Genomic DNA, 25,281 nt, shown 5'->3' on the forward strand with positions numbered 1-25,281 from the left:
AAACACAGCCCCAGTCCGTTTAAATAGCTAAAGTCTAGGAGACAATTGGGCTTTGTTCACATCAGCCAAAAATAATTAAAAACTTTATGAGTCAATACAGATCCCCTGAAGTTTTCTCCTCCTTCTAGATGTTTCTTTCCCGTAGAACCCAAACAGTAGGGTAAAAAAGTTTCTTTTTCCATCTTTACAGTTTTTAGAATGTTTTTATTTTTATCAGTGAAAAATTGTATAGAATGTTAAAGGACCTTTAAAACAACAGACTGTTTTCAGTTAGGCTAAAAATTAATAAAATAAGCTGAAAAATCAGTTGGAAAACACTGGTTTCACATATTACAGACCCACTAGCAGAATTCTGTATATGCTGTACGGTGCTTAGTCGCTCAGTCGTGTCCGACTCTTCACGACCCCATAGACTGTAGCCCACCAGGCTCTTCTGTCTATGGGGATTCCCCAGGCAAGAACACCAGAGCGGGTTGCCATGCCCTCCTCCAGGGGATCTTCCCAACCCAGGGACTGAACCCAGGTCTCCGGCATTGCAGTCGGATTCTTTAGTATCTGAGCCACCAGGGAAGCCCTTGTGTATATTAAGCCTACATTATTTTTGAGTGTTGCAAACTAGTGCTACATCACTCAGATCTTCTTTTAATTTGTGTATAATTGCCCCGTAACAATTACTGAGGTTAAGTAGGATCTCCTGGCTTGCAAAATAAATGATTTGTAAATAAGAGTCCTGAGGAAGGACGTGAGGACCAGTTCAAGGCCGTTCTTCCTGTTGAATTTGGTTCCTAAGTGCTCATTCGATTGTGACTTTAACGAGTGAATGTTCATTACACGAACCGCCACTTTTTCTGTGGTGGAAGTTTAATGGCTTGGCCCCGAGAAGGGGTGTCCTCTGGAAGAGGCCTCATGGGTCTCCCACTCCAGTCTCCTAGGACAGAGAAGAAAGGTCTACAGGGCTGAAAATTATGGTGCTACAAATTGCCAACTGGGCAAGGAAGTAAAGGAAAACATAAGTGGACCCACAGTCTCCCCATCAGAGTCTTGGACAATCCTTCAGGTGGATTTGTCTTAAGGGAAAGAATGCAAAAGGCTGCACATGTCTTAATTTTAGTGAGACACTAGCTAAGTTAGTAGAGGGCTTCCCTGGCAGCTTCCCTGGTAAAGAATCTGCCTGCAATGTAGGAGACCCTGGGTTGGGAAGATTCCCCTGGAGAAGGGATAGGCGACCCACACCAGTATTCTTGGGCTTCTCTGGTGGCTCAGATGGTAAAGAATGTGCCTGCAATGCGGGAGACCTGGGTTTGATCCCTGGTTTGGAAGATCCCCTGGAGAAGGGAACAGCTGCCCACTCTAGTTTTCTGGCCTAGAGAATTCCAACTCAAAGAGTTGGACGTGACAGATTGACTTTCACTTCACTTCAAGTTAGAAAGAGAGTAATGCTGTGGTAACACCTTCACAAAGAAAAAAAAAAAAAGCCTCAATAGTAGAACCCAAAAAAGTGTTAAATAAATCCATGATAGAATTTCTTTCATTGTACCTGATCTCTTAGCATGGAGCAAGGCAAGAAAGCATAATTATAAAGCATAATTAGTGTCAATCACTTTATATGTTCATATACATATATTCACAGACCAAAGAACCTATTATATTTTCAAAAGACAAAAGTGACTCAAAGACGAGGAGAATCATGCCCAAAACTCTAGGAAGTGAATGGTCAGTGACATGTGAATAGGCTGTTTTCCTCTAGTCTCTGTTTATTTAGTTATATTTTTCTTGTGCCAATACCAGTAATTAATACTTTAGAAATCTCCCAGCTCCTAAAATATCCTTTTCTTTTATGGAGAAACTCAAGTCTATAGACTGTATACTTCCTACATATATTTTTTAATAAGCAATGCCTTCACAGCTAAAATATATTATACTTTAAATATACTCTGGATTTCCTCAATTAAGAAAACAATGCCCCCTCTGATTTAAAAAGATAAAAATTATGTAGTTCCATATCTAGTAAATTCTAAGTCATATAATTAACATAACAAAGGCCTCATAACCTTAATCAATGACCCCAAACAAGGATTTCATTGGGTTTGGTTTCTCCTGTGTAATTTTTGGTCTTTGCGTTTATCTAGTTATTTACCTGACAGATGAAAAGGCCCAAGGGTGTACCCATCTGAAAAAGAAATATCCCACCCGAGAGCATTCTGCTCTTACTAGTTGACTGTGAAAATCTCCATTTCCCTCCCATTTTCCAGGCTATTTTGGCCACTGAGCTTACATAACAAGGAAATGCAACACATTTTCTCTATATCCTGATGGGAAAAGTTAAAATGACTTAACTAAATAAATAAAGCTTGACTCTCTAGAAAGGAGACTCGTCTCCCTCTTCGTTTTCCAAAACCACACTTTGTATAACAGCTCACCTTTCTGGGTAAAGCAGGCAGAATGGCTGGTGGGAATCACTTAGACCCTGTGCTTTATCCCATGCACTCCCAGATGAGTACGGGCGGGACCAGCTTTCTCCGGACTTCTACGAAGAGTCAGAGACAGACCCTGGGGCGGAAGAGCTCCCAGCCCGCATCTTTGTGGCCCTTTTTGACTACGACCCCCTTACCATGTCCCCGAACCCAGACGCTGCAGAAGAGGAGCTTCCCTTTAAAGAAGGGCAGGTCATCAAGGTGAGGGCATGGCCCGGGGGCACAGGTGGCAGGGGAGGCTGGGGAGGGGGTGCTCCCCAGACCCAAGGTGGGGGCATGGCCCGGGGGGCACAGGTGGCGGGGAGGCTGGGGAGGGGTGCTCCCCAGACCCAAGGTGGGGGCATGGCCCGGGGGCACAGGTGGCGGGGAGGCTGGGGAGGGAGTGCTCCCCAGACCCAAGTTCCTTAACACGGGTCCCCAACCCTCGGGCCATGGACCAGTATGGGTCTGTGGCCTGTTAGGAACTGGATTGCACAGCAGGAGGTGAGTGGCGGGTGAGCAAGCAAAGCTTCGTCTGTATTTACAGCCGCTCCCCATCACTCACATTACCACCTGACTTCCATCTCCTGTCAGATCAGTGGCAGCATTAGATTCTCATAGGAGTACAAACCCTGCAGTGCTTGAATCATCCGGAAACCACCGCCACCCCCAATCCAGGGAAAAATTGTCTTCCACGAAACCCTAACCCTAACACCTCAAAACGACAGGCTACTTTCTCTTGTATTTGACATTCAGCCTCCTATCAGTAGTAGAGGAGGAGCCTGAGTGTGGAGTCAGAAGGGAGACAAGGGATGCTCCCTAGGAGAGGGGAAAGGGCCTTGAACCCTCAGTTTGCAAATTTCTGAAAGGCCACTGACAATAACCTTTGAAAGAGGTCGCTAACTAAAACGGACTCTAAAGGATGGTGATGCTTACCCCGCAGAATAGTATGCACAGAACCCCTTTGTGAGTTGAGGTTTTCACTTCCAGAATGCCAGACAGTGGCGCTGTCTCCTTACGGAGGAGTCATTTGTTACACTGCACCTGCATGTGTGTGTATGGTGGGTGTTTAACATGTGTGCGTTCACACACATGCACTCAGCTAGCAGAGCCCTGGCCTCACCTGGCAGCCCCCTGGTCAATGGGAGCTCCAGAGGCTATCCAAACCCTGGAGGAGAAACAGGTTCTTAGACATACAGATTTTTAGGATGAGGGCTATGTGTACACGCTTATGCCCACAAGCAGCGATTTTCCGTGTTCTTCAAGTCAGTGTCTGACTAACTGTGACTCTAGGTGAACAGAGCTGATCTGTTTCTGAACCAGCCACCCCAACATCTTGCCTTCTTCCCATGACTCCAGGTGTATGGTGACAAAGACGCTGATGGATTCTACCGCGGGGAAACCTGTGCCCGGCTTGGCCTTATTCCCTGTAACATGGTCTCTGAAATCCAGGCAGATGATGAAGAGATGATGGACCAGCTTCTCAGACAAGGCTTCCTCCCTCTGAACACACCTGTGGAGAAAATAGGTAAGAGGCCACGCCCTGCTCACCTGTGAACCTGCAGGCCAGGTGGCGCCTGCCTTCTCCAGGGTTTTGTAGCACAAAACACCAGCCCAGGGCTTCCCTGGTGGCTCAGTGGTAGAGAGTCCACGTGCCAATTCAGGGGACACAGGTTCCACCCCTCTACCAGGAAGACCCCACATGCCTTGGAGCAACTGAGCTCACGCACCACAACTATTGAGCCTGTGCTCTGGAGTCCAGGAGCCACAACTACTGATGCGCACACCCCCTAGAGCCCGTGCTTTACAACAAGAGAAGCCATCGCAATGAGATGCCTGAGTCCTGCAACTAGAGAGTAGCCCCAGATCACTGCGATGATCAAGCCAAAAATTAAAAATATGTATATTTTTTAAACTACAAAAAAAAAAAAAAGCCCACCAACTCAGCAGGAGGCAGTGCTGATCAGAGGAATGAATGCTTTGGTTTTTTTTTAAAGATATTTCATATAGTTCCCTGTGCTACACAGTAAATCCTTGTCACTTAACCATTTTATCTTTTGGCCACACCAGGCATGTGGGATCTTAGTTCCCAGACCAGGGACTGAACCTGTGCCCCATGCATTGAAAGTGCAGAGTCCTAAACACTGAACCACCAGGGAAGTCCCCAAAATCTGAGTGTTAACCATCAGATTTTCTTGGGCAAAACCCATTCTGTAAACCAAGGTTTTAATCGTCCCGAGATACAGACATACAGGCATCTAAATATTTATGAAAACACAGATGACCTTCTCATGAACGATGAAGTATGGCCTTGCTTACTAAGAGTCTGTCACATTTCGAAAGTAAACATTTTTGGGTTGTTGTGGATGAAATGCTTGTGTCCCCCTAAAATTCATTTGGTGAAACTTTAATCTGCAGTGTCATGGTTTATTAGGAGGTAGGGCCTTTGGGAGTGATCTGGTCATGAGGGTGGAGCCCTTATGGATGGGGTTAGCGCCCTTATAAAAGAGACCCCAGAGAGCCCCTTCCCCCTTCCATCACGTGAGGACACAAGGAGCAGGAAGTCATCTGTGAACCAGGAAGGAAGGAAGCAGGTCTTCACCAGACACCAAGTCAGCCAGCACCTTGATCTTGGACTTCCCCACCCCAGGACTGTGAGAAATGAATGTTTGTTGTCTCAGCCCCCAGTCTGTGGCACTTTGTTATCTCAGCATGAATGGACTGATACTGGTAATATACTTTGGGTTTTGTTTGTTTTAATATTTATTTACTTGGCTGCTCCATGTCTTCATTGTAGCATGCGGGATCTTTAGTTGCAGCCTGTGGGATCTACTTTGCCCTCCAGGGACTGAACCTGGGCCCCATGCTTTGGGAGCGCAGTCTTAGCCACTGGACCACCAGGACACTGGTACTACTTTGCACGTTGACTATCTATGATAAATTTCAAAGGATGATTGGGTAGTCGTATGCTTTCCATTCTTCAGGTAAATTCTGCTTATCCAAAGGCATAAAAGATTTTTACCCTTTAATTTGGATACTAAATTCTTTTGTTTATCTAGAACCACTGAGCAAACAGTAAAACTGTTTTCAGCAACATTACATTTATGATCTTTAATTTTTCCACGTGCAAGGAGAATCTACTCATTCAAAAGGCCTCTACTTTTTCTAAGTAACTGTAGACAGAAAGACTCATGGCATTCATATTTAAAGTTTTAATACTTCAAAACATTACATTCACTTCTTTTTATTGTTTAACCTTTTTCTAAATTTATTTTTATTGGCTTATAGTTGATGTACAATGTTGTGCCAATCTCTTCTGTATAGCAAAGTGAATCAATTATACACATATATACATTCTTTTTTATATTCTCTTCCATTATGTTTATTACAGGATGTTGAATATAGTTCCCTGTGCTATACAGTAGGACCTTGTTATTTACCTGTCCTATATGTAATAATTTGCCATGCATTGCGTGCGTGCTCAGTCATGTCTGACTCTTTTGCAACCCCATGGATTGTAGCCCGCCAGGCTCTCCTCTGTCCATGGGTCTTTCCAGGCAAGAATCCTGGAGTGGGTTGCCATTTCTTCCTCCAGGGCATCTTCTTAACCCAGGGATCAAACCTGTGTCTCCTGGATTGGCAGGTGGATCCCTTACCACCGAGCCACCAGGGAAGCCCATATGTAATTGTTTGCATCTGCTAATCCCAAGCTCCCAGTCCACCCCACTGCCTCCGCTGGATTCACTTCTAAATCACACTCCAGACAAAGTTCAGTGGCTCAAGTAAGATGCATGATTTTACGGACAAACACAAAATCAAATATCTCAGCTTTTTTGGTGTTAATGAGTTCATTGTCTCAAGTCAAGATCCATGTCTAATAGTCGAGGTTTCATATGAATAAACTGCCCAGATTAAATCCCCGAGACCACAGCTCTCTGAGCCTTCACACCATCCATTCCCTTGCATTGCTGCCCCCTTTCCTGAAGTCGACAGTGCCTCTTCAAAGAGGGAATGGGCTCGTGCACCACAGACCCAGAGAGTCTAGGAACAGTCTGCTAAAAAAAGAAACTTGATTTGCATGATCACTTGGATTAAATGTCTTTTTATTCAGTAGTCCCTAGACTAGTTGAGGGAACCAAGCTGAGATACCCGCTTGCCCTTTTATGTTGAGGCAATATTTCTCATGGTGAAAGACGGGAAGCTTTCATGCTGAGACTGGGAGTAAGGCTACAATGTCCACGCTCCTCTCTCCTTTCCAGCTGCATGCTAGAATGTGCAGTACAAGGAAAGCCAGGGAGCAATGGTACACAGAATGGAAAGGTCACATGGAAACCTACTTTGGAAATCTCAGAGAATCTATACAGTTCCTAGAATACAAGTGAGACTAGTAAGGTCAATGGATACAAAAGCAATTGCATTTCCATAGGTTAGCAATGAAAAATTTGAGATTTAAATTGAAAAAGTAATACTGTGTACAATAACACAACAAAGATGTGCAATATGGTTAAGTCTAACAAAATACATGCAGTATCCGTATGTTGAAAATGTTAAAACACTGATGAAAGAAATCAAAGAATCCCTGAGTAAATAGAGACGGAATGTTCATAGACTTAATATTGCTAAGATATTAAGATGTCAGATATCCCCAAACCGACCTATACAGTCATCAGAACAGCAGTCAAGGTCCGTGCAAAGCATTATATAGAATCAATAAGCTAAATCTTTCATGTATATGAAAGTCAGAGAAACTAAAAATCACTGAAACAGTTTTTAAAAGAAAAATGTGAAAGACTCATGTAACTTGATTTTAAGACTCACTATAAAGGCAAACTGATTAAGACCATGTGATATTGGAGAAAGGACAGTCACATAGAGGAACTGGATAGAACGGACCCCCCCAAACTGATCAACATATCCACGATCAACTGATTTTTGACAGAGGTAAAAATGCAATTCAATTGAGAAAAGGTAGTCCCACAGGCAAAAAGTGAATCTCAAGCCATATTCTCACTGTAGTGAAAAACTTAACTCAAGATGGACACTGTCTTTAATATAAAAATGAAGACTATAAAACTTATAGAAGAAAACAAAGCAGAAAAACTCTGTAATGATCAGGCAACAATTGTTTCTATATATTTAAAAAATTGTGTTCAGTTCAGTTCAGTCGCTCAGTCGTGTCCGACTCTTTGCAACCCCATGAAGTGCAGCACGCCAGGCTTCCCTGTCCATCACCAACTCCCAGAGTTCACTCAGACTCACGTCCATTGAGTCAGTGATGATATCCAGGCATCTCATCCTGTCGTCCCCTTCTCCTCCTGCCCCCAATCCTTCCCAGCATCAGAGTCTTTTCCAAGGAGTCAACTCTTCGCATGAGGTGGCCAAAGTACTGGAGTTTCAGCTTCAGCATCATTCCCTCCAAAGAAATCCCAGGGCTGATCTCCTTCAGAATGGACTGGTTGGATCTCCTTGCAGTCCAAGGGACTCTCAAGAGTCTTCTCCAACACTACATTTCAAAAGCATCAATTCTTCAGCGCTCAGCTTTCTTCACAGTCCAACTCTCACATCCATACGTAACCACTGGAAAAACCATAGCCTTGACTAAACGGACCTTTGTTGGCAAAGTAATGTCTCTGCTTTTGAATATGCTATCTAGGTTGGTCATAACTTTTCTTCCAAGGAGTAAGCGTGTTTTAATTTCATGGCTGCAGTCACCATCTGCAGTGATTTTGGAGCCCAAAAAATAGAGTCTGACACTGTTTCCACTGTTTCCCCATCTATTTCCCTTTCACTTCATGGGAAATAGATGGGGGAAAATTGTGTCAGATGTCATCAAAATTAACTATTTCTGAGTGGGACTTCCCCAGCGATCCAGTGGTTAAGAATCTGCCTGCCAGTGCAGGGGACATGGATTTGATCTCTGGTCCAGGAACTAAGATCCCACGTGTCACAGGGCAACTAAGCCTGTGCACCTGAACTACTGAGCCCATGCACCCGAGAGCCCATGCTCCAAAACTAGAAAAGCCACCCCAAGGAGAAGCCCTTGCACTGCAAAGAGCAGCCCCCACCTGCCTCAACTAGAGAAAGCCTGCACGCACAACAAAGTCCCAGCAGAACCAAAAATAAATTTTAAAAATTACCAATAACCAGAAAGAACTCATGTTTCCTGGCTGGTAAATGGATAAAGGAACTATGGTACATCAATACAATGGGATACTACTCACCAATAAGAGAACAAATTATTGATCCATGCAATAACGAGACTGAATCTCAGATGCACTGTCCAAAGGAAAGAAGCCAGTCCCCAAAAGCTACATCCGTGAGATGCCATTTAAACAATATTCTAAAACAGGCAGAACTATTGGGATAGAAAACAGCTCAGTGGTTACCTAGGTTGGAGGTGACAAATGGGCATGAAGGAATTGGGGGGATGGTGACATAACTGTTCAATATCTTGATGGTTGTGGGGGGTTTGTGACCGTAGAGTTTAGCAAAACTCACTAAAGTGAATGAACACCAGACTGAGTCATATTGTATGTAAATTACACCTCAATGCAGTACATGTATAGTCTTAATGCCACTGACATAGGGTTCCCCTGTGAAATGAGCAGTTTAGCAACACTGTAATTAACCTCTGGTTACCACTGTAGTTTGATCCAGGAAACATACATGCAGGTCCTGCAAAGGTATGCTTGCTTATTTCAAATAAAAGCAGTGATTCTTGACCAGGAGCTGAGGGTTGAATTTTGCACATGCGCACGACGAGCCCTATGCCTGCCACAGACCCCTGAAAAACTGCTTAATTCACTTTAGATGCTTTCAAAACATTTGTCTTTAGGAGTTTTCATTTCTGTGCGTTGAATTCCAAAAATCAATCCTAGGCAAAAGATGGCTGTGTTTGGGAGAAAGGTCTCAATGCCAACTTTCTCCAGGAGAAACGTCATTTAGGAACCCAACAACGGAGGTTTGCCAGGGAGTTTGACGATTTGGGCCAGATCCCATGGTTCTTCATTGGCCCTTCTTACAGATGGCTGTTTTCGGAGTTTTTGCAGATGCTCTGTGTGGGGTTTTCCTCTTTCCTCCCCTCTTACGCTGATATAGAGCCCAGGGCTCCACCTAGGGCAGATCGCAGCCAGGCAGCAGGAGGGGACCTCCCCTAGAGCCTCCTCAAGTGGCATCATTTCAGGGGCAGCTGTTAAAAGTACAGGGAGGGCACTAGAGGAGACAGAGGGGAAGGAACCTCTGAGATGGGTAGAGAGGGTACCTGTTCTAGAGACTCTTGCTTCTGATGACAGACTGGTGGCTGTGCCTCTGGTCTGAGCGAGAATAATCTGAGTGAGAATCATTTGCATAGCAGCCACATGGGCAGCGTTTTTGACCTGGTGTTTATGGGGTTCCTCTGAGCTGGGTCACAACTTGCCCCCGCCCCCCTCACATGCACCTCGTGCCACTCCAAGCCCTTTAGATTGACTATTGGAGTGAATTCCCTGCTCTAAGTCTCCCCTGTTCCTGTACACAGAGAGAAAGGAGTAGGGCTAGACTGGACTTCAGTGTGAGTGTAGGGAGCCTGGGGGCTTCCCCGGCTTGGCCAGCAGTAGAGCCCAGCAGTCATCTCAGCCACACTGGCCGCATGTGACCTGGCTCCACCAACCGAGTCAAGGGAGAGGGAATGCCACTGGCTTTGAAATCACTTCATGATGGTGTTCTTGTGATGTGAACAGAGAGAAACAGAAGAAGCGGCAGACAGCACTCGGTGTCGACACGAAGGATGGTGGCCCTGTACGACTATGACCCGAGGGAGAGCTCGCCCAACATTGATGTCGAGGTACCTCTGCCCACAACACCCACTCCCTCCTTTCCCTGGAACCTACATGGGAAGGGCTACTCAACCAGGAATGAGAGAGCCAGGAGGTCAGGAGAGAGGTCGCGAGCCTGGTGACACACTCAGGGCACTGGCAGCCACTGTCATAGGGTTTCCCTGGACCAGCACCCTATGACCCATACCTGCGGTGATAGGTCATCCTGGAGAGAGAAAGCAAAACCTCTGACATGTAGCCAATGACAGCCCCCCCACCCACCACACACACACACTCAAGGAAAATCGAGCAGAAAAGCTGGATGTTCTCTGTGTACATAGGCTTGGTATCCTAGGAACACTGTGAAAACTGACAAGCATTTGCCTTCAGAAGGATTATATTTCCACTCTTTGGAGCTGTTTTTTTAAGACAGTTCAGTTCAGTTCAGTTCAGTCACTCAGTTGTGTCTGACTCTGCGACCCCATGAACTGCAGCACGCCAGGCCTCCTTGTCCATCACCAACTCCTGGAGTCCACCCAAACCCATTTATTGAGTCGGTGATGCCATTCAGCCATCTTATCCTCTGTCGTCCCCTTCTCCTCCTGCCCCCAATCTTTCCCAGCATCAGGGTCTTTTCAAATGAGTCAGCTCTTCGCATCAGGTGGCCAAAGTGTTGGAGTTTCAGCTTCAACATCAGTCCTTCCAATGAACACCCAGGACTGATCTCCTTTAAGATGGACTGGTTGGATCTCCTTGCAGTCCAAGGGACTCTCAAGAGTCTTCTCCAACACCACAACTCCCAGAGCTTACTCAAACTCATGTCCTTAGAGTCAGTGATGCCATCCAACCATCTCATCCTCTGTTGTCCCCTTCTCCTCCTGCCTTCAATCTTTCCCAGCATCAGGGTCTTTTCCAGTGAGTCAGTTGTTTGCATCAGGTGGCCAAAGTATTGGAGTTTCAACTTCAGCATCAGTCCTTCCAATGAACATATTCAGGACTGATTTCCTTTAGGATTAACTGGTTGGATATCCTTGCAGTCCAAGGGACTCTCAAGAGTCTTCTCCAACACCACAGTTCAAAAGCATCAGTTCTTTGGCGCTCAGCTTTCCTTATAGTCCAACCCTCACATTCATACATGACTACTGGAAAAACGATAGCCTTGACTAGATGGACCTTTGTTGGCAAAGTAATGTCTCTGCTTTTCAATATGCTATCTAGGTTGGTCATAACTTTTCTTCCAAGGAGTAAGCATCTTTTTCATGGCTACAATCACCATCTGCAGTGATTTTGGAGCCCAGAAAAATGAAGTCAGCCATTGTTTCCACTGTTTCCCCATCTATTTGACATGAAGTGATGGGACTGGATGCCATGATCTTAGTTTTCTGAATGTTGAGCTTTAAGCCAACTTTTTCACTCTCCTCTTTCACTTTCACCAAGAGGCTCTTTAGTTCTTCTTCACTTTCTGCCATAAGGGTGGTGTCATCTGCATATCTGAGGTTATTGATATTTCTCCCAGTAATCTTGATTCCAGCTTGTGCTCCCTCCAGCCCAGCATTTTTCATGATATACTCTGTATATAAGTTAAATAAGCAGGGTGACAATATACAGTCTTGACGTACTCCTTTTCCTATTTGGAACCAGTCTGTTGTTCCATGTCCAGTTCTAACTGTTGCTTCCTGACCTGCATACAGATTTCTCAAGAGGCAGGTCAGGTGGTCTGGTATTCCTATCTCTTTCAGAATTTTCCACAGTTTATTGTGATCCACACAGTCAAAGGCTTTGGCATAGTCAATAAAGCAGAAATAGAAATTTTTCTGGAACTCTCTTGTTTTTTCGATGATCCAGCGGATGTTGGCAATTTGATCTCTGGTTCCTCTGCCTTTTCTAAAACCAGCTTGAACATCTGGAAGTTCACGGTTCACGTATTGCTGAAGCCTGGCTTGGAGAATTATGAGCATCACTTTACTAGCATGTGAGATGAGTGCAATTGTGCAGTAGTTTGAGCATTCTTTGGCATTGCCTTTCATTGCGATTGGAATGAAAACTGACTTTTTCCAGTCCTGTGGCCCCTGCTGAGTTTTCCAAATTTGCTGGCATATTGAGTGCAGCACTTTCACACCATCATCTTCAGGATTTGAAATAGCTTAATTGGAATTCCATCACCTCCACTAGTTTTGTTCGTAGTGATGCTTCCTAAGGCCCACTTGACTTCATATTCCAGGATGTTTGGCTCTAGACAGTTCAGTTCAGTTCAGTCACTCAGTCGTGTCCAACTCTTTACAACCCCATGAATTGCAGCATGCCAGGCCTCCCTGTCCATCACCAACTCCCGGAGTTCATTCAACCTCATGTCCATCGAGTCAGGGATGCCATCCAGCCAGAGGTGATGCTTATCCTCTGTTGTCTCCTTTCCTCCTTCCCCCAATCCCTCCCAGCATCAGTCTTTTCCAATGAGTCAACTCTTTGCATGAGGTGGCCAAAGTACTGGAGTTTCAGCTTTAGCATCATTCCTTCCAAAGAACACCCTGGTTGGATTTCCTTGCAGTCCAAGGGACTCTCAAGAGTCTTCTCCAACACCACATTTCAAAAGCATCAATTCTTCGGTGCTCAGCTTTCTTCACAGTCCAACTCTCACATCCATACATGACCACTGGAAAAACCATAGCGTTGACGAGATGGACCTTTGTTGGCAAAGTAATGTCGTTACTTTTCAATATGCTATCTAGGTTGGTCATAACTTTCCTTCCAAGGAGTAAGCGTGTTTTAATTTCATGGCTGCAGTCACCATCTGCAGTGATTTTGGAGCCCCCAAAAATAAAGTCAGGCTCTAGACAAGATGTATACAAATCCCTGGTCCTAGGTATTTCTGTTGTACCCGATGGGTGACCAGTTTGTGGTTCAGATTCAGAGCTTAGGTGGATTCAAATTTCTGTATTGGCTTGATGAATGTGTGCATGCATGCTAAGTCGCTTCAATCATGTGTGACTCTTCGCGATGCTATGAACTGTAGCCCACCAGGCTCCTCTCCGTGGGATTCTCGAGGCAAGTATACTGAAGTGGGTTGCCATGCCCTCCTGCAGGAGATCTTCCAGACCCAGGGACTGAACTCATGTTTCCTGTGTCTCCTGTATTGGCAGGCAGGTTCTTTACCACTAGAGCCACCTGGGAAGCCTGGCTTAATGTATATATGATGCCTAATGGCTCTTAGAAATGAACTTTAGTCCCCTGTTTTCATATCTAAAGATAAAAATGCAATTTTTTTCTGGTATCCTCTGTTGGAGTCAATGCACCCACCTCTAACCTGGAGCGTGACACGTAGTAGACTTTTACTAAATGACATTTAAATACAATGTTTTTATAAATATTCAGTGAAAGGATATTTGTGCAATGGTCCCTACACTGCAGGGCGCATCTGAAGGCTCTGTGGTTTTTAAGTTAACTATTTAACTAGCTGTAAAGATGAACCACCAGCAGAACCTGGGGATGATCTTAATTCTGGCTGAGAATTGGAGCATGGCAGCCCTTCTGTTGGAGACTTGGCCTCATTTTGAATTGTCCTTACTCTCTAAGAGACTGGGAACACAGGCATTCATTCATCTGATATGTGCCCTTCTTCCTTATCTGACTGAAAGGGTAGGTTCATACCAAAACAATAAGAAAGAAAAGAGAAATCATACCAGAAATCATGAAGATTTTTTTTAAGGCAATTTCTATATCTAGGAAAACACTATTAACTTTATACTCTGTCTCTACAGGCTGAACTTACATTTTGCACAGGAGATATTATTACTGTTTTTGGCGAAATTGATGAAGATGGATTTTATTATGTAAGTTTTTGAAGCATCAAATATATAAATATTTTTGCTTGTCTATTCTGTCTCCTAAAATTGTGTGTGAACTTTACCTGGCTTGCTGAAAGGATGGCTAATGTGCTTGTCCTCCTCGCTGAGCACATAAGATATGGGAAGGCAGTTCTGTGATCTTCACTGTTACTTCTCTTTAAAAGGGACATTTTCAATGCATATGAGCTGTTGACAAAGTAAGGGTAGTCACATGCTCACATTAACTATTTCTTTCATCCAAACATTTACCAAGCAGTGTAATTTTCTGGATTACTTAGTGCCTGCGAGCGTGCTAAGTCACTTCAGTCGTGTCCGACTCTTTGCAGCCCTATGGACTGTAGCCTGCCAGGCTCCTCTGTCCATGGGATTCTCCAGGCGAGAATACTGGGTGAATTGCCATTTCCTCCTCTGGGGATCTTCCCCAGTCCAAGGATGGAACCCGAGTCCCTTATGTCTCCTGCATTGGCAGGCGGGTTCTTTACCACTAGTGCCACCTTGGAAGCCCCATTTAGTGCATAGGTAATACATTTTCAAAAGGTGAGAGGAAGAAATACAAAGAAGCAAAATTAATTCAAACCAACAGAATCTCAAGCTCCTCCCTCTTACAGCCCTTTGGACGCCGCCTCTGGGAGAGGGATGGGGGAGTCCAGGCTCTGCCTTGGGCCAGCGGAGCGGATCTCCTGATATCCGTGAAGAAGAGAAGGCAGGCATGTTGGGTGGTCATCTTAGTAGCGCCTCCCCAGCCAGACACCTACTGCTGTTCCTTGCCTTAGGAATGGGGTCATCATCTTGCATCCCACTTTCCTCCTCTTTCTGGTTTTTTTAAAAATAATAAAATTAATCAAGAAACTCTCAAGTCCTGACAAGGCAGATTTCTCTTGGGGTCAAATGGATTTTACAACATTAGGCACACGTGGTATTTCAAAGCTCCTCTGCTGCAGTTTCTGATTTTTAAGAGAATAGTTTTTAGTGAGACTGTTCATGCTGTTACCAACCAGGGTTCTTGGCCTTCCCCAACCAATAGAAATTGATCAGAGGTCAGACAAAAAATTCAGGTAAGGCTTTACTGGGGCCCCTGGTGCACAGCGGGGAGCCAGAACAAACGACAGGTTTGCTTGCTTGCTCTCAGATGAGGGGGACGAGCGTGTTCCTTACATGGGTTGAGGGTAGAGGTGTGTCCATGGGTCAGACCGGAAGGGTAGCTTAGGTGGTTTGCCCACCCCTTAGGTGGTGGTATGTGCAGGGGGCATGCGAGGTACCCTGCTTTTGCTCTCAAACCTCTGCTTTTACTCTGGGCTCTTCAGAAGTGGCAGTTGGGTTTTTTGCTCTCTTTGTACCTCGGTGTCCATAGTTTGCCCTAACTGACCCCTTGCATGCAGTTAGTTTTAGTTCCTTCTAGCTTCTTTGTGTTTTGATGCTGGAGGAAATGTTTCACCAGGTGCAAACACTGCAGCAAAAGGTCCCAGGTTCCAGGTCCAAGCCTGTCTCAATACTTTGTCCCTATGTTACAAATATTTCTTTTTCTAGGTAATCATCTGCTTTTTAAATTTTCCTTTTTGTGTGTGGTTTTGTTGTCTTTTCTTTTATGAAGCAGAAGTTTAAAATTTTTATGTAAATTTTTGTTTTTCAGCCCTTGGGAGGCATGCTTAAAAGTCCTTCCAGGTGATAGAAATAATCATTTTATCTTGGCTTTTCACTTTGATAGCTTCATTTTCACATGTAAATCTCAAGTGTCTAACTTTATTTCTAACTAGAGAAACTAATGTCCCCATGACACTTATTAAATAATCCATCCTTTCCTACTGTTTAAAAATCCCACCCTTCTTCTGTGTACTACACTCCTAGTACACAGAATGTGTAGGACACTCTCAGGTACACAGGACCTAGACTGTATCCATATCTCATGCTACTTGATTCTCTCAATTATTGTGTTTTTATAATTCATTTTCATATTTGGGAGGGATCTCTTCACTAGGATTCTACCCCACAACAAAGCCATAGTACTTTATTTAGAGGCGCATTTAGTTTTTAGAGGAAACTGGGGAGTTTTTAGATAACATGACATTGTCTTTCAACTCCAACATAGGTGTGTCTGACTTTTTCTAAGTTTTTCCTTTCATCTGTTCATGAATATTCTTACACATCCTTATATATCTTTTACAGTTCATTCTTATAGTCTTGCTATTATGATTTTTCTGGTATATATTTTACTGGTTATTTAGAAAACATCTTGGAAATGTGTGTATACATATGTATGTCTGTATCTGTTTTGTGTATATGTATGCAACACACATGTATGTGTGCATATATGCATACATGCAAACACATATGAATGTGTGTACGTGTGTGTGTGGGGGCATTGCGGATTTTATGTGTATGTATGTGTGTGCTCTCTGTGCCTATTTACCTGCATGCATGTTTATATTCCCCTACAAATCTTTCTTCTGGATGCATTTATATCCACTGTCATCAGTTGGTTCTCTTGGGTTCCCTGAGTCAAGACATTTTGTCTTTTTTTAATATTTATCAGTCATCTCTTCTTCCTGTCTTAACTGCATCATTGAGAACAGTTATGAATAGTGAGGATAGGGGATCCTTGACATTATGTATTTTAGTAGGAATATTACTAATCTTTACACTGTTATGTGTTAGGCTAGACTATCAATAGAGAGATGGTCTTTATAGTGTTAAGTATCCTGTTTTCACTTGGTAAGCTTATTTTTTTCTCAGTAAATAATTGACCATGGTATACCACTATTTTTTACAATTATTTTTAAAGAGCTGTATTTGATTTGCTAACATTTTATTCAGAATTATATTTATGTTCCAGAAATTATATTGGAATATAATTTTTGGAATATCTCTTATATGGCTTTTGGTATCAGGATTATGCTAGAATTGTGAATGAACTGGTAAGCTTCCAGTATTTTTCATGATCTGGACAGCTAAAATGACACAGTTAGGTCTTATAACTATGTGAAGATTATGTCTAAAAGATCTTTTAGGTTCATTGTCTTTTTTAGGATGCAGTTGTACAAAAGTTTTCATTTGCTTAAATGATTATATTCTTATTGAGTCAATTTTTTTAGATTCTATGTATATTTAGAAGGCCAGACCTTTCATTTAGATTTTCAAACATCTAGACAAAACTGGACGTAGTATTATCTAATAAAATATTTTTCTACTATGAGCTGCATGTTTCCATTGCTATGTTATGTTTTATCTCTTTGTTTTCTTGGCTAGCCTACCTAAATTTTGCATGATAGTAGGAATCAGATCTAAATTGATATGAAATGTACACTTTTTATTTATATCTCCACCAAATGGCTTTAGTGTTATTTTGTTGGTCTGATTTGCTGAGTAGACTGCCCAGTCCACTTATTTTCAATTACTTCTTATTTGATAAATGAGAACTGGGGATATCTAACTTGATACCAAAAATCTCAAGCTTCACCAAACTTGTGTTGTCTGACATTGCATGCAATCTTGAAAGCTCTCATAAGAGCTAACTTTTTCTGGGATATACTCCTGTGATCTCTTCCCAGTCTGTCTCTTCAGTTCCAAATATCCCATAAGGAACAGAGAGTAGATGGAGGGACCTCTGTTGTCCACCTGGGCCTTCCCCTCCAGAATCCATAGTATCCACAGTGAAGTCAATCACTTGAGACTTCCAGCACCCTATTATGCTTCCACCCTTACTTAGCCCGTGTTAACCAGGTGCTTGCATGGTGCAGTGTTTCTACACCCAGACTCTTAAGTCATGTACTGTGATAGGTCAGAAGGAAATTGGCTGCACAGTAGCAGTCTAAAAGCATTAAAGCCAGCAAAGAAGGAGAACTATGCAAGCATGACTGGGCTTCGTGCTGACTGTGCATGAAGAAAATGGGGCAGTTGTAATGTTTACTGCCATTTAGCCTAACATAATCCAATTCTGTTTGAATGTAAGGTCTTGAGACAGTTTGTATTTGGCCTCAAACATAGAAATGAGGCTCAAAGAGGAAGATCTGAGTGTGAAGGGTGTACAAGAGGGAGAAATGTTAGGTTTCTCTTAGAGAAAGTTATAGTCAAGGGTTCTGCAAATGGACTGTTGAAGGGAAGTGGGAGCCCCAGGGGGCTTGGTGACGTGTCACCAAGAGTCCAGGGTACAAGCTATGGAATGACCCAGGTGAGGAACAAGGGCCTGAACTGAAATGGTAACTGAGACAGACAGACACCGAGGGCTCAGATGGTTAGTTGGGACATCTTCCAAGAAGATCTCAAGGTTCTGCCTTAGCTGATGGGTGCCCTGGGTAAAACAGGAATAAGGACACTATTGAGAGGGAAACATGAAATACTGAGCTTGAGGCTACAGAGCCTCTCCAAGATGGAGGAGCACTCACGCCCCTGGAATGTTCTAGTGATCACATCTGACGTTGGCGTCACATGCACTCCTGACACGTGATTTAACAGAGCTGTATGAGGGAGGCTCAGGAGAAAAGAGAGGGAGCACTGTAGAGACAGTACCCCACGCTCCATTCAGTGAGCCCAGGGCAGGGTTCAGCCTGGAAGCCTGAACAGGCAGGAGGGTATCGATCTCTGGCCACACAGGTGCCTGCTGTGCTGTGAGCACCGTACTGATGGGGGTTTGTGTGTAAAGCTGTGTTTCCACAGGACGTAGTCCTCAATCATGAGCCAACTACTCCATCTGGTGCTCGCCCAAAGAAAGTCATTTTCTGATGCTGGAGGAAAAAAAAGCTGGCTGTTAAAGAGTTACTGGGAGGTCTGGACTGTATAGAGATTCCAGTGTCTGTGTATTGACGTTGTCTGCAACCTTTGATGTGGAAGAAATCACCAGGGACACATGCACAATAAAAGATAAAGGTGTCCTAGAATAACACCAACAGAGAAAAATAAGCTAACAGGAGAGCCTGAGGAAGAAGGGTTGAAGCTGTCACAGGTGAAGAGACTGTGAACAGACCTGAAGACTGGAATCTTCAAGGTCAAAGCAGAAGGCAGGTGATAGCTGAACTGGGCAGGTGGATTTGGGGCTCAGGAGGGATTACTGCATAGGAAAACATGGGCAGTACCTGGACCTGCCTCTTTTTTAAAAACTCATTTTAATTGTGATAAAACGTATAAAACAGTTTAATCACTCATTAGTGTATAGTTCACTGGTGTTAAGTACACTCATATTGTTGCATAACCATCACAACCATCCACCTCTAGAACTCTTTTCATCTTGCAAAGTTAACACTGTCCCCAGCACCCACCGTTCTCCTGTGTCTATGACTCTGACTACTCCAGGAACCTCATGGAAGTGGAATCATTCAGTGCGTCTTCTTTTGACGATTCACCTAGCGTGATATCCTCAAGGTTCATCACTGTGGTAGCATAGCTCAGATTTTCCTTCCTTAAGGCTGAATAATACTGCATTGAGCCACACATTGTTTATCCATTCATCCACTAACGCACAGTTAGGGTGACTCCATCTTCTGGCTATTGTGAAGAGTGCTGTGAATACAGGCATACCAGAATCTCTTCAAGACTCTGCTTTTAATTCAAGTAAATACCCAGAAGTGGAATTGTTGGATCATACAGTAATTTTAATTTTTTGAGGAACCAGCATACTGTTTTTCCATAGTGGCTGTACCGTTTTACAGTCCTACCAATAGCATGCAAGTGTTCCAATTTCTCTGTATCTACACCAGTATTGCCATCCTAATGCGGTTTTGATTTTTGTTTCCCTAATAAATAGTGATGCTGAGCATCTTTTATGTGCTTGTTAACCCTTTGTACGTCTTTTTGTGAGAAATACCTAATCAGGTTCTTTGCCCACTTTTTAACTGGGTGAATTGTTTTGTAAAGCTGTAGAATTTCTTTATATATCCTGTATAACCTCATTAGATAATGACTTGCAAGTATTTTCTCCCATCGTGTAGGTTTGCTTCACACTCTGTTGGTCATGCCCTTGGATGCGTATTTTTAATTTTGATGTTGTGAGCTGTCACTTTCAAATTGTCATTTCCTAGACCTATTGAACAGAGAAACAGACTCCCATGTTATCTGGGGCCAGTTTTGAACTTGGTTTTGGGTTCAGCGGGGCAGTTGGCCCTGGGTGGGGACTGCCACGTGGGCCGTGAACCTCTTGATACGCCTGGTGCGCAGCTGGTCTAGGCCTTACATGCTGTATTGCTGGTCCTGCTGACAGTGCCCGTTGTCTTGCTGTTCACAGTCTGCACTGTTCGATGAACCCATGGTAGACAAGGTGTGAGTAGTAAAGCTGGAAGAAGACCTGAGGAGCCATAGGAACTGCAGACACGTTTATGCCCTCCCTGCTCTCGCAGCAGCCACAGCATAACCTAAGACAACACAACCTCTCTGCTGGCTGACGCAGCAGCCACAGCAGTATTCTCTCCTGGCTGACGCAGTAGTCGTAGCAGTAGACACGCTGTACTCTCTCCTCCCACAGCTGACACAGCCGTGATGCACCAGTAACGCGCCTGCTTTCTTTAGGTGGTGCTCATACAGGTGTACTGCACAAAATAGCCCCTGACCAAGCGAGTACCTCATGACGCCCGTGCGCAGTGCTACAGATGATCTCAGCTGTTACATCGTCACTATTTACACTATGTGGAACAAGAGAGCCTGAACCCGCCATCTTGGCTAATTAACTCTCTCCCCACACATGCATAGGCATGTTACTGAGTAGAAAGGTATCAACTGAAGCAGTCACCTCTAAGGAGGTATCGACAGTTTCATCTTCCTCTATTGTGTGGATCCTTATAGTGAGACTGTAGTAAAGCATAGGATGAACCATACAAGGGGGAACTGGCTGTCCCTTCAATCCTGCCTCTACCCCCACACCCCCCAGCTCCCCTCTCTCAATGTACCTGAGCAATAGTATTTTTACAAGTTCCCTAGGGACTCAGAGGTCAGCCAGAGCTGAGAACTATGAAGTGAGATGCTCTCGAGGAGTGTTTCTAAGCATTGCTGATCCTAAGACTCACCCAGGCCTCTTGGCTGGAACAGACTCTTCGGCTCCACCATAGACCAAATTGAGACTTGGGGTGGGGAGGGGGAAGGGGGGAGATGGGCATGACCCTGCACTTCAAGCACATGGCCAAGGTCATTCTTGTGACCAGGGGAGTTAGGAAACACTGGCGTCCCGAGCTCTACCACTTTTGAAACATGATAAACTCACTACTCTGAGCTATATCTCTTTAGCAAAAGCAAGAAGTGGGTTTCTCGGAACAAGGGTCAGTCATTCTTCTTTCTCATCTCTGTGTTTCTAGGGGGAGCTTAATGGGCAGAAAGGGCTTGTACCTTCCAACTTCCTAGAAGAAGTGCCTGACGATGTAGAAGTCTACCTTTCCGACGCGCCATCCCACTACTCGCAGGACATGCCAATGCGCTCCAAGACGAAAAGGGTAAGCACAAGCACTCAGCATGTTTGACCCCCTCCCGCTCTGCCGTAGATGGTCTAATACAGCCTGTGCGTTGCTCTTTTATATCTTAGGCCGAAAAGCATAGACCCTGAGTTTTTTCTCTGCCCTTCCATGGGGATTGTGCCCCAAAATTCTAACCACGTTTATTTGTTCCACAAAAATGACCCTTTCATCAGCCTGCTTTACTCACAAAGGAACTTCCCATCCTACATCCTAAGTGCACATTTCAGTTTGATCAAGAGTGAGGAGGGGATGGCTAGTCCATAGATTCGGTGGCAGTAATGATCGTTTGCCCTGTTAGGACTTTAACAGATCCTCTGAACAAAGGTCAGAGAACTTCTCAACCATATATAACTATTAGATGACATTCATGTTTAGTGTCTCATTTTTATTTTTATTTCATCACTGCGAGTTTTTATATATTATATTTTTATATATATATATTTTTATTTCTTTGCTCATCTGCTTGGAAACAGAAGAAGAGTGTTCATTTCACACCTTAATCAGGCAATGTAGCCTTCACGTAAGTGAGCAACTGAAGATACCTATAAAGATACCAGCTTAAGCTACCTTAACTGGACCAATGTGGTAGTCTTAAGGCTTCACTGTGGGGTTAAAAAAAAAAAAAGAAATATGTCTCAAAAACCCATTGGACCTAAAGTATTACTTGGTCTCAGTTGTAAAGCAACTGAATTTGCAGTGAAATAAATCATCTTTAATAATTATTTCCTATGATTTACATTAAGAATATTTGAAAGGCCAACATTGGGAACATATTTCTTAACAGGCTAATTGTTTGTTTACACAGAGTGTTCCAGTGTCTACTCATAATTAAAGCTGCATATTGCATTGTTAGCCACTCTTGGAAAAAGCACAACCTAATAAATGTTTACTATGGAAATTTTACTTTAAAATAAATGCAACTCGAGATCGAGCTGAGTAGTGAACAAGAGGTGATCTAGAGTTGGCACTGAACACTTCCCATGCTGGCTTGAGCAGCAGACGGCTTTTTCTTAAGTGACCACCCCTCTACCTTACAGGAGAGCTGGTGCTTCTCCTCAAAGCACAAGTGAGTGTCCTGAACACAAAAGCGTTTGGTGGAAGACTGCTCTGTTGGTATACCAATGCAATACTAAGTTTAATGAAACATGCAGCTCAAACGATTGCATTAGATGGAATAGATGGTATCTTCAGGTGTACTTTGGGATGCTTTACTAGGTGTTTTCCATTAGAATTAGACCTTGATTTTAAATCCAAGTAAGCTTGAAGCCCCTTGGCTCATATCATTTGCCTGTTGAATAATGAACACTCATATTAGATAGAGGTTTGCTCTGGTGAGGTAAGGGAGTAAGAGGAATTCAGGCATGCCCAGGACCAGAAACGTGGGTGAGGCCAGTTGTCATGCCTCCCATATCGTTCTGCTCTTGCAAAGCAGCATTAAGCACTGATGTGTACAAAGGCCTACCATGTGCTCTATATTGACAAAAAGACATCTTTAATATCTTGGAAATAACAAAAGCAAACAATAAGGGCCTTTAAGCTTTCTTTGATTGTAATTAAGGTTCATTTTAGTTTTTTTTTCTTTCAACCGGTGTGCCATCTCCAATGTTTCTACAGTATACTAACTAATCCAGGAATGCACTCAACAATGTCAGGGTTTTATATACCCAAGTAGTTTTCATATACAACAAAACTTTAAGAACTTTTGTGTTTAAGATTACTTTTGTGTTTAAGATGGGTACTTGGCCAATACTACTCTCAACCTAATTCAAAATAACTCTTTTTTTTCCTGCTCTTGGTCTTAGTTTACAAAGTAAATTATTACCTAGCTTTGTTTTGCCAAAGCAATGGCCACCCCCTCCCCGGAGACAAAGAAACTGAAAACCCAGCATTGATGGCTAGACCCCTGTAAGAGATATGCCCTGGGAGAGGTGTGAGCCTCTCATGGCATACTTTAACCCTTGAAAGAAGAAATGATCCACCCTTACCTTTCCTGGTGGGAAACGGGGCAGTGTGGTGTTTCTGATGTTACCGAGTGAGCGGATGGATGTTGTTGGCGCTCGCGCACTCAATAAACTGTAACAATGTACCTACTAGGTTCCTCCTGAGGGTTCAGGTACAGCAAGGAGAGCGCCATCCCCCACAGTACATCTCCATTCGGGGTCACCTACGTCATCTATGGGTACTGGTAGTCCTGGGAGAGGCAGGGAAATGTCCTCGAAAAAGAAAAAGGGGCTGCTTTCCAAAGGCAAGAAACTGCTGAAAAAGCTGGGTGCAGTGAAATGATTCATGTGCTTCCGGACAACTTCCAAATCTATGTAATTTTCTTTAATTCCAAACTAGGGCTTTCATGACTCAAGTACTTCCTAAAAAAACAATCTTCTCCCCTGACACCAGTAGAGAAATGCTCTTTGCACTACCATCCACTTTAAGCCCAGCGCCAGGACAAAGAGCTGCTGGTGCTCCCACCCGCCTCCGCCCACCGCTCTTATTAGTGCCCGGGCTCTGGCGGGAGCTGGGCTGTCTCGTGAACGTGCAGGGAGCCAGTAGCTCTTTGTAGCTCACTCCCTACCTGGGATTCCAGTCTTTGTGCATTTGTCATCTGCCCTTAAAGGAATGATTTCAACCTCCCTCCCTTTTCCAAATGCTTGCCTCATAATGCATAACTCTCACTTTAACTCTGGTCTTGAAATTCCTAGTTTAATCGCCTTGATGTTCTGCCTTATAAATGCACAATGATTTGTACTGTCTAATAAAAACTACGGTGTACACTTGGTATGTGTCGTGCATTCAGTGCTCTCATCCTCACAGACACAGTGGTTGGAAACCAAGTTGTGCAGGCTGCGCAATTTCAGATCCTGGCTTTTCAGCTTTTAAAGCAAGCCAGGCAACACACAGGAAATGTTTACCTATTCAAATCATTCAAAAAAGAGGAGAGGAGATAGCTTTGGTAAAGTACCACACTTCTCCAACCTGCCAGAAACCTGGTAGTATTCGTTGCTTTCAGTGTTACATTTTGTGGCATATGGATTTACGTTACTTTCATTATTTGTCAAAATGCCATACACAGTCAACAATGAACAGCACACACGTAAAGCAATCCACATAATGCATAAGCCACACCAAAAACATCCTAAATTTAAGTCTCTTCTAAATTATTCCATACCAATCTTCACCATTGGCACTTGAACAAAAAACAGATTTACAAAGTTGTTGGCAGATGTATTTGATGGTTACTATTTTGTAATTCTTGTCCACTTGTAAATTGTTTTTACTCTTTATACATACTTTTCAGACTGCCTTTCTTTTGTAATTTATGGAAGGTTTATAAATGAATGACAAAGCTTCCCCCATTGTGTCTTCAAAAACTATATTGTAAATTGTAATATAATAGTATGTGGTAGATTTATTAAAAGGAAATTACTCTATGTGTGGTTAAGTTCTGCGTGGGTGTGTGCATGTGTACAGCTAGTGTAAAATATTTTATAGAAATAAAATTTGTTATTTTATACAATGCCATTTATTCTGTATGTTTGTTTTAAACACTTTTTAAAATAATAGCAGCATAACTGAATTCTTTTCTCCTGTATGGACAAGAAAAACTCTATAACATTACCTTTTAGGCACTACTGTTTTTCTAAAATAATTCTGACCTATGTGTGGAGAGTCACTTACAAAATGCTCTCACCCTCGCATTATTGGTGACAGTCCACTCAGTGGCAAAAAAAATGTAATTAGCGCTGAGGCATACTCTCGTGAAATACTCATG

General features: G+C 43.4%; 1 protein-coding gene across 6 annotated transcripts in view; it reads left to right on the top strand.

The window, feature by feature from the left end:
* Window positions 1–23,882, top strand: part of RIMBP2 (RIMS binding protein 2) — a 77,742-nt gene extending 53,860 nt beyond the window's left edge. For 2 of the 6 annotated variants that reach the window (XM_068989945.1, XM_068989947.1), the window contains 6 exons: window positions 2,494–2,675; window positions 3,813–3,981; window positions 10,172–10,275; window positions 14,002–14,073; window positions 21,360–21,494; window positions 23,610–23,798. In XM_068989945.1, coding sequence (XP_068846046.1) covers window positions 2,494–2,675; window positions 3,813–3,981; window positions 10,172–10,275; window positions 14,002–14,073; window positions 21,360–21,494; window positions 23,610–23,798 — 851 coding nt within the window. Of the gene's footprint in view, window positions 1–2,493; window positions 2,676–3,812; window positions 3,982–10,171; window positions 10,276–14,001; window positions 14,074–21,359; window positions 21,495–21,988; window positions 22,016–23,609; window positions 23,799–23,855 lie in introns of those variants that run through there. The other 4 variants (XM_068989946.1, XM_068989948.1, XM_068989949.1 and 1 more) reach the window with 3 other exon arrangements.
* The last annotated feature ends 1,399 nt before the right edge of the window (window positions 23,883–25,281 follow it).

This window comes from Capricornis sumatraensis, chromosome 17 (assembly GCF_032405125.1).
Source record: "Capricornis sumatraensis isolate serow.1 chromosome 17, serow.2, whole genome shotgun sequence".
NCBI classification, from domain to species: domain Eukaryota; kingdom Metazoa; phylum Chordata; class Mammalia; order Artiodactyla; family Bovidae; genus Capricornis; species Capricornis sumatraensis.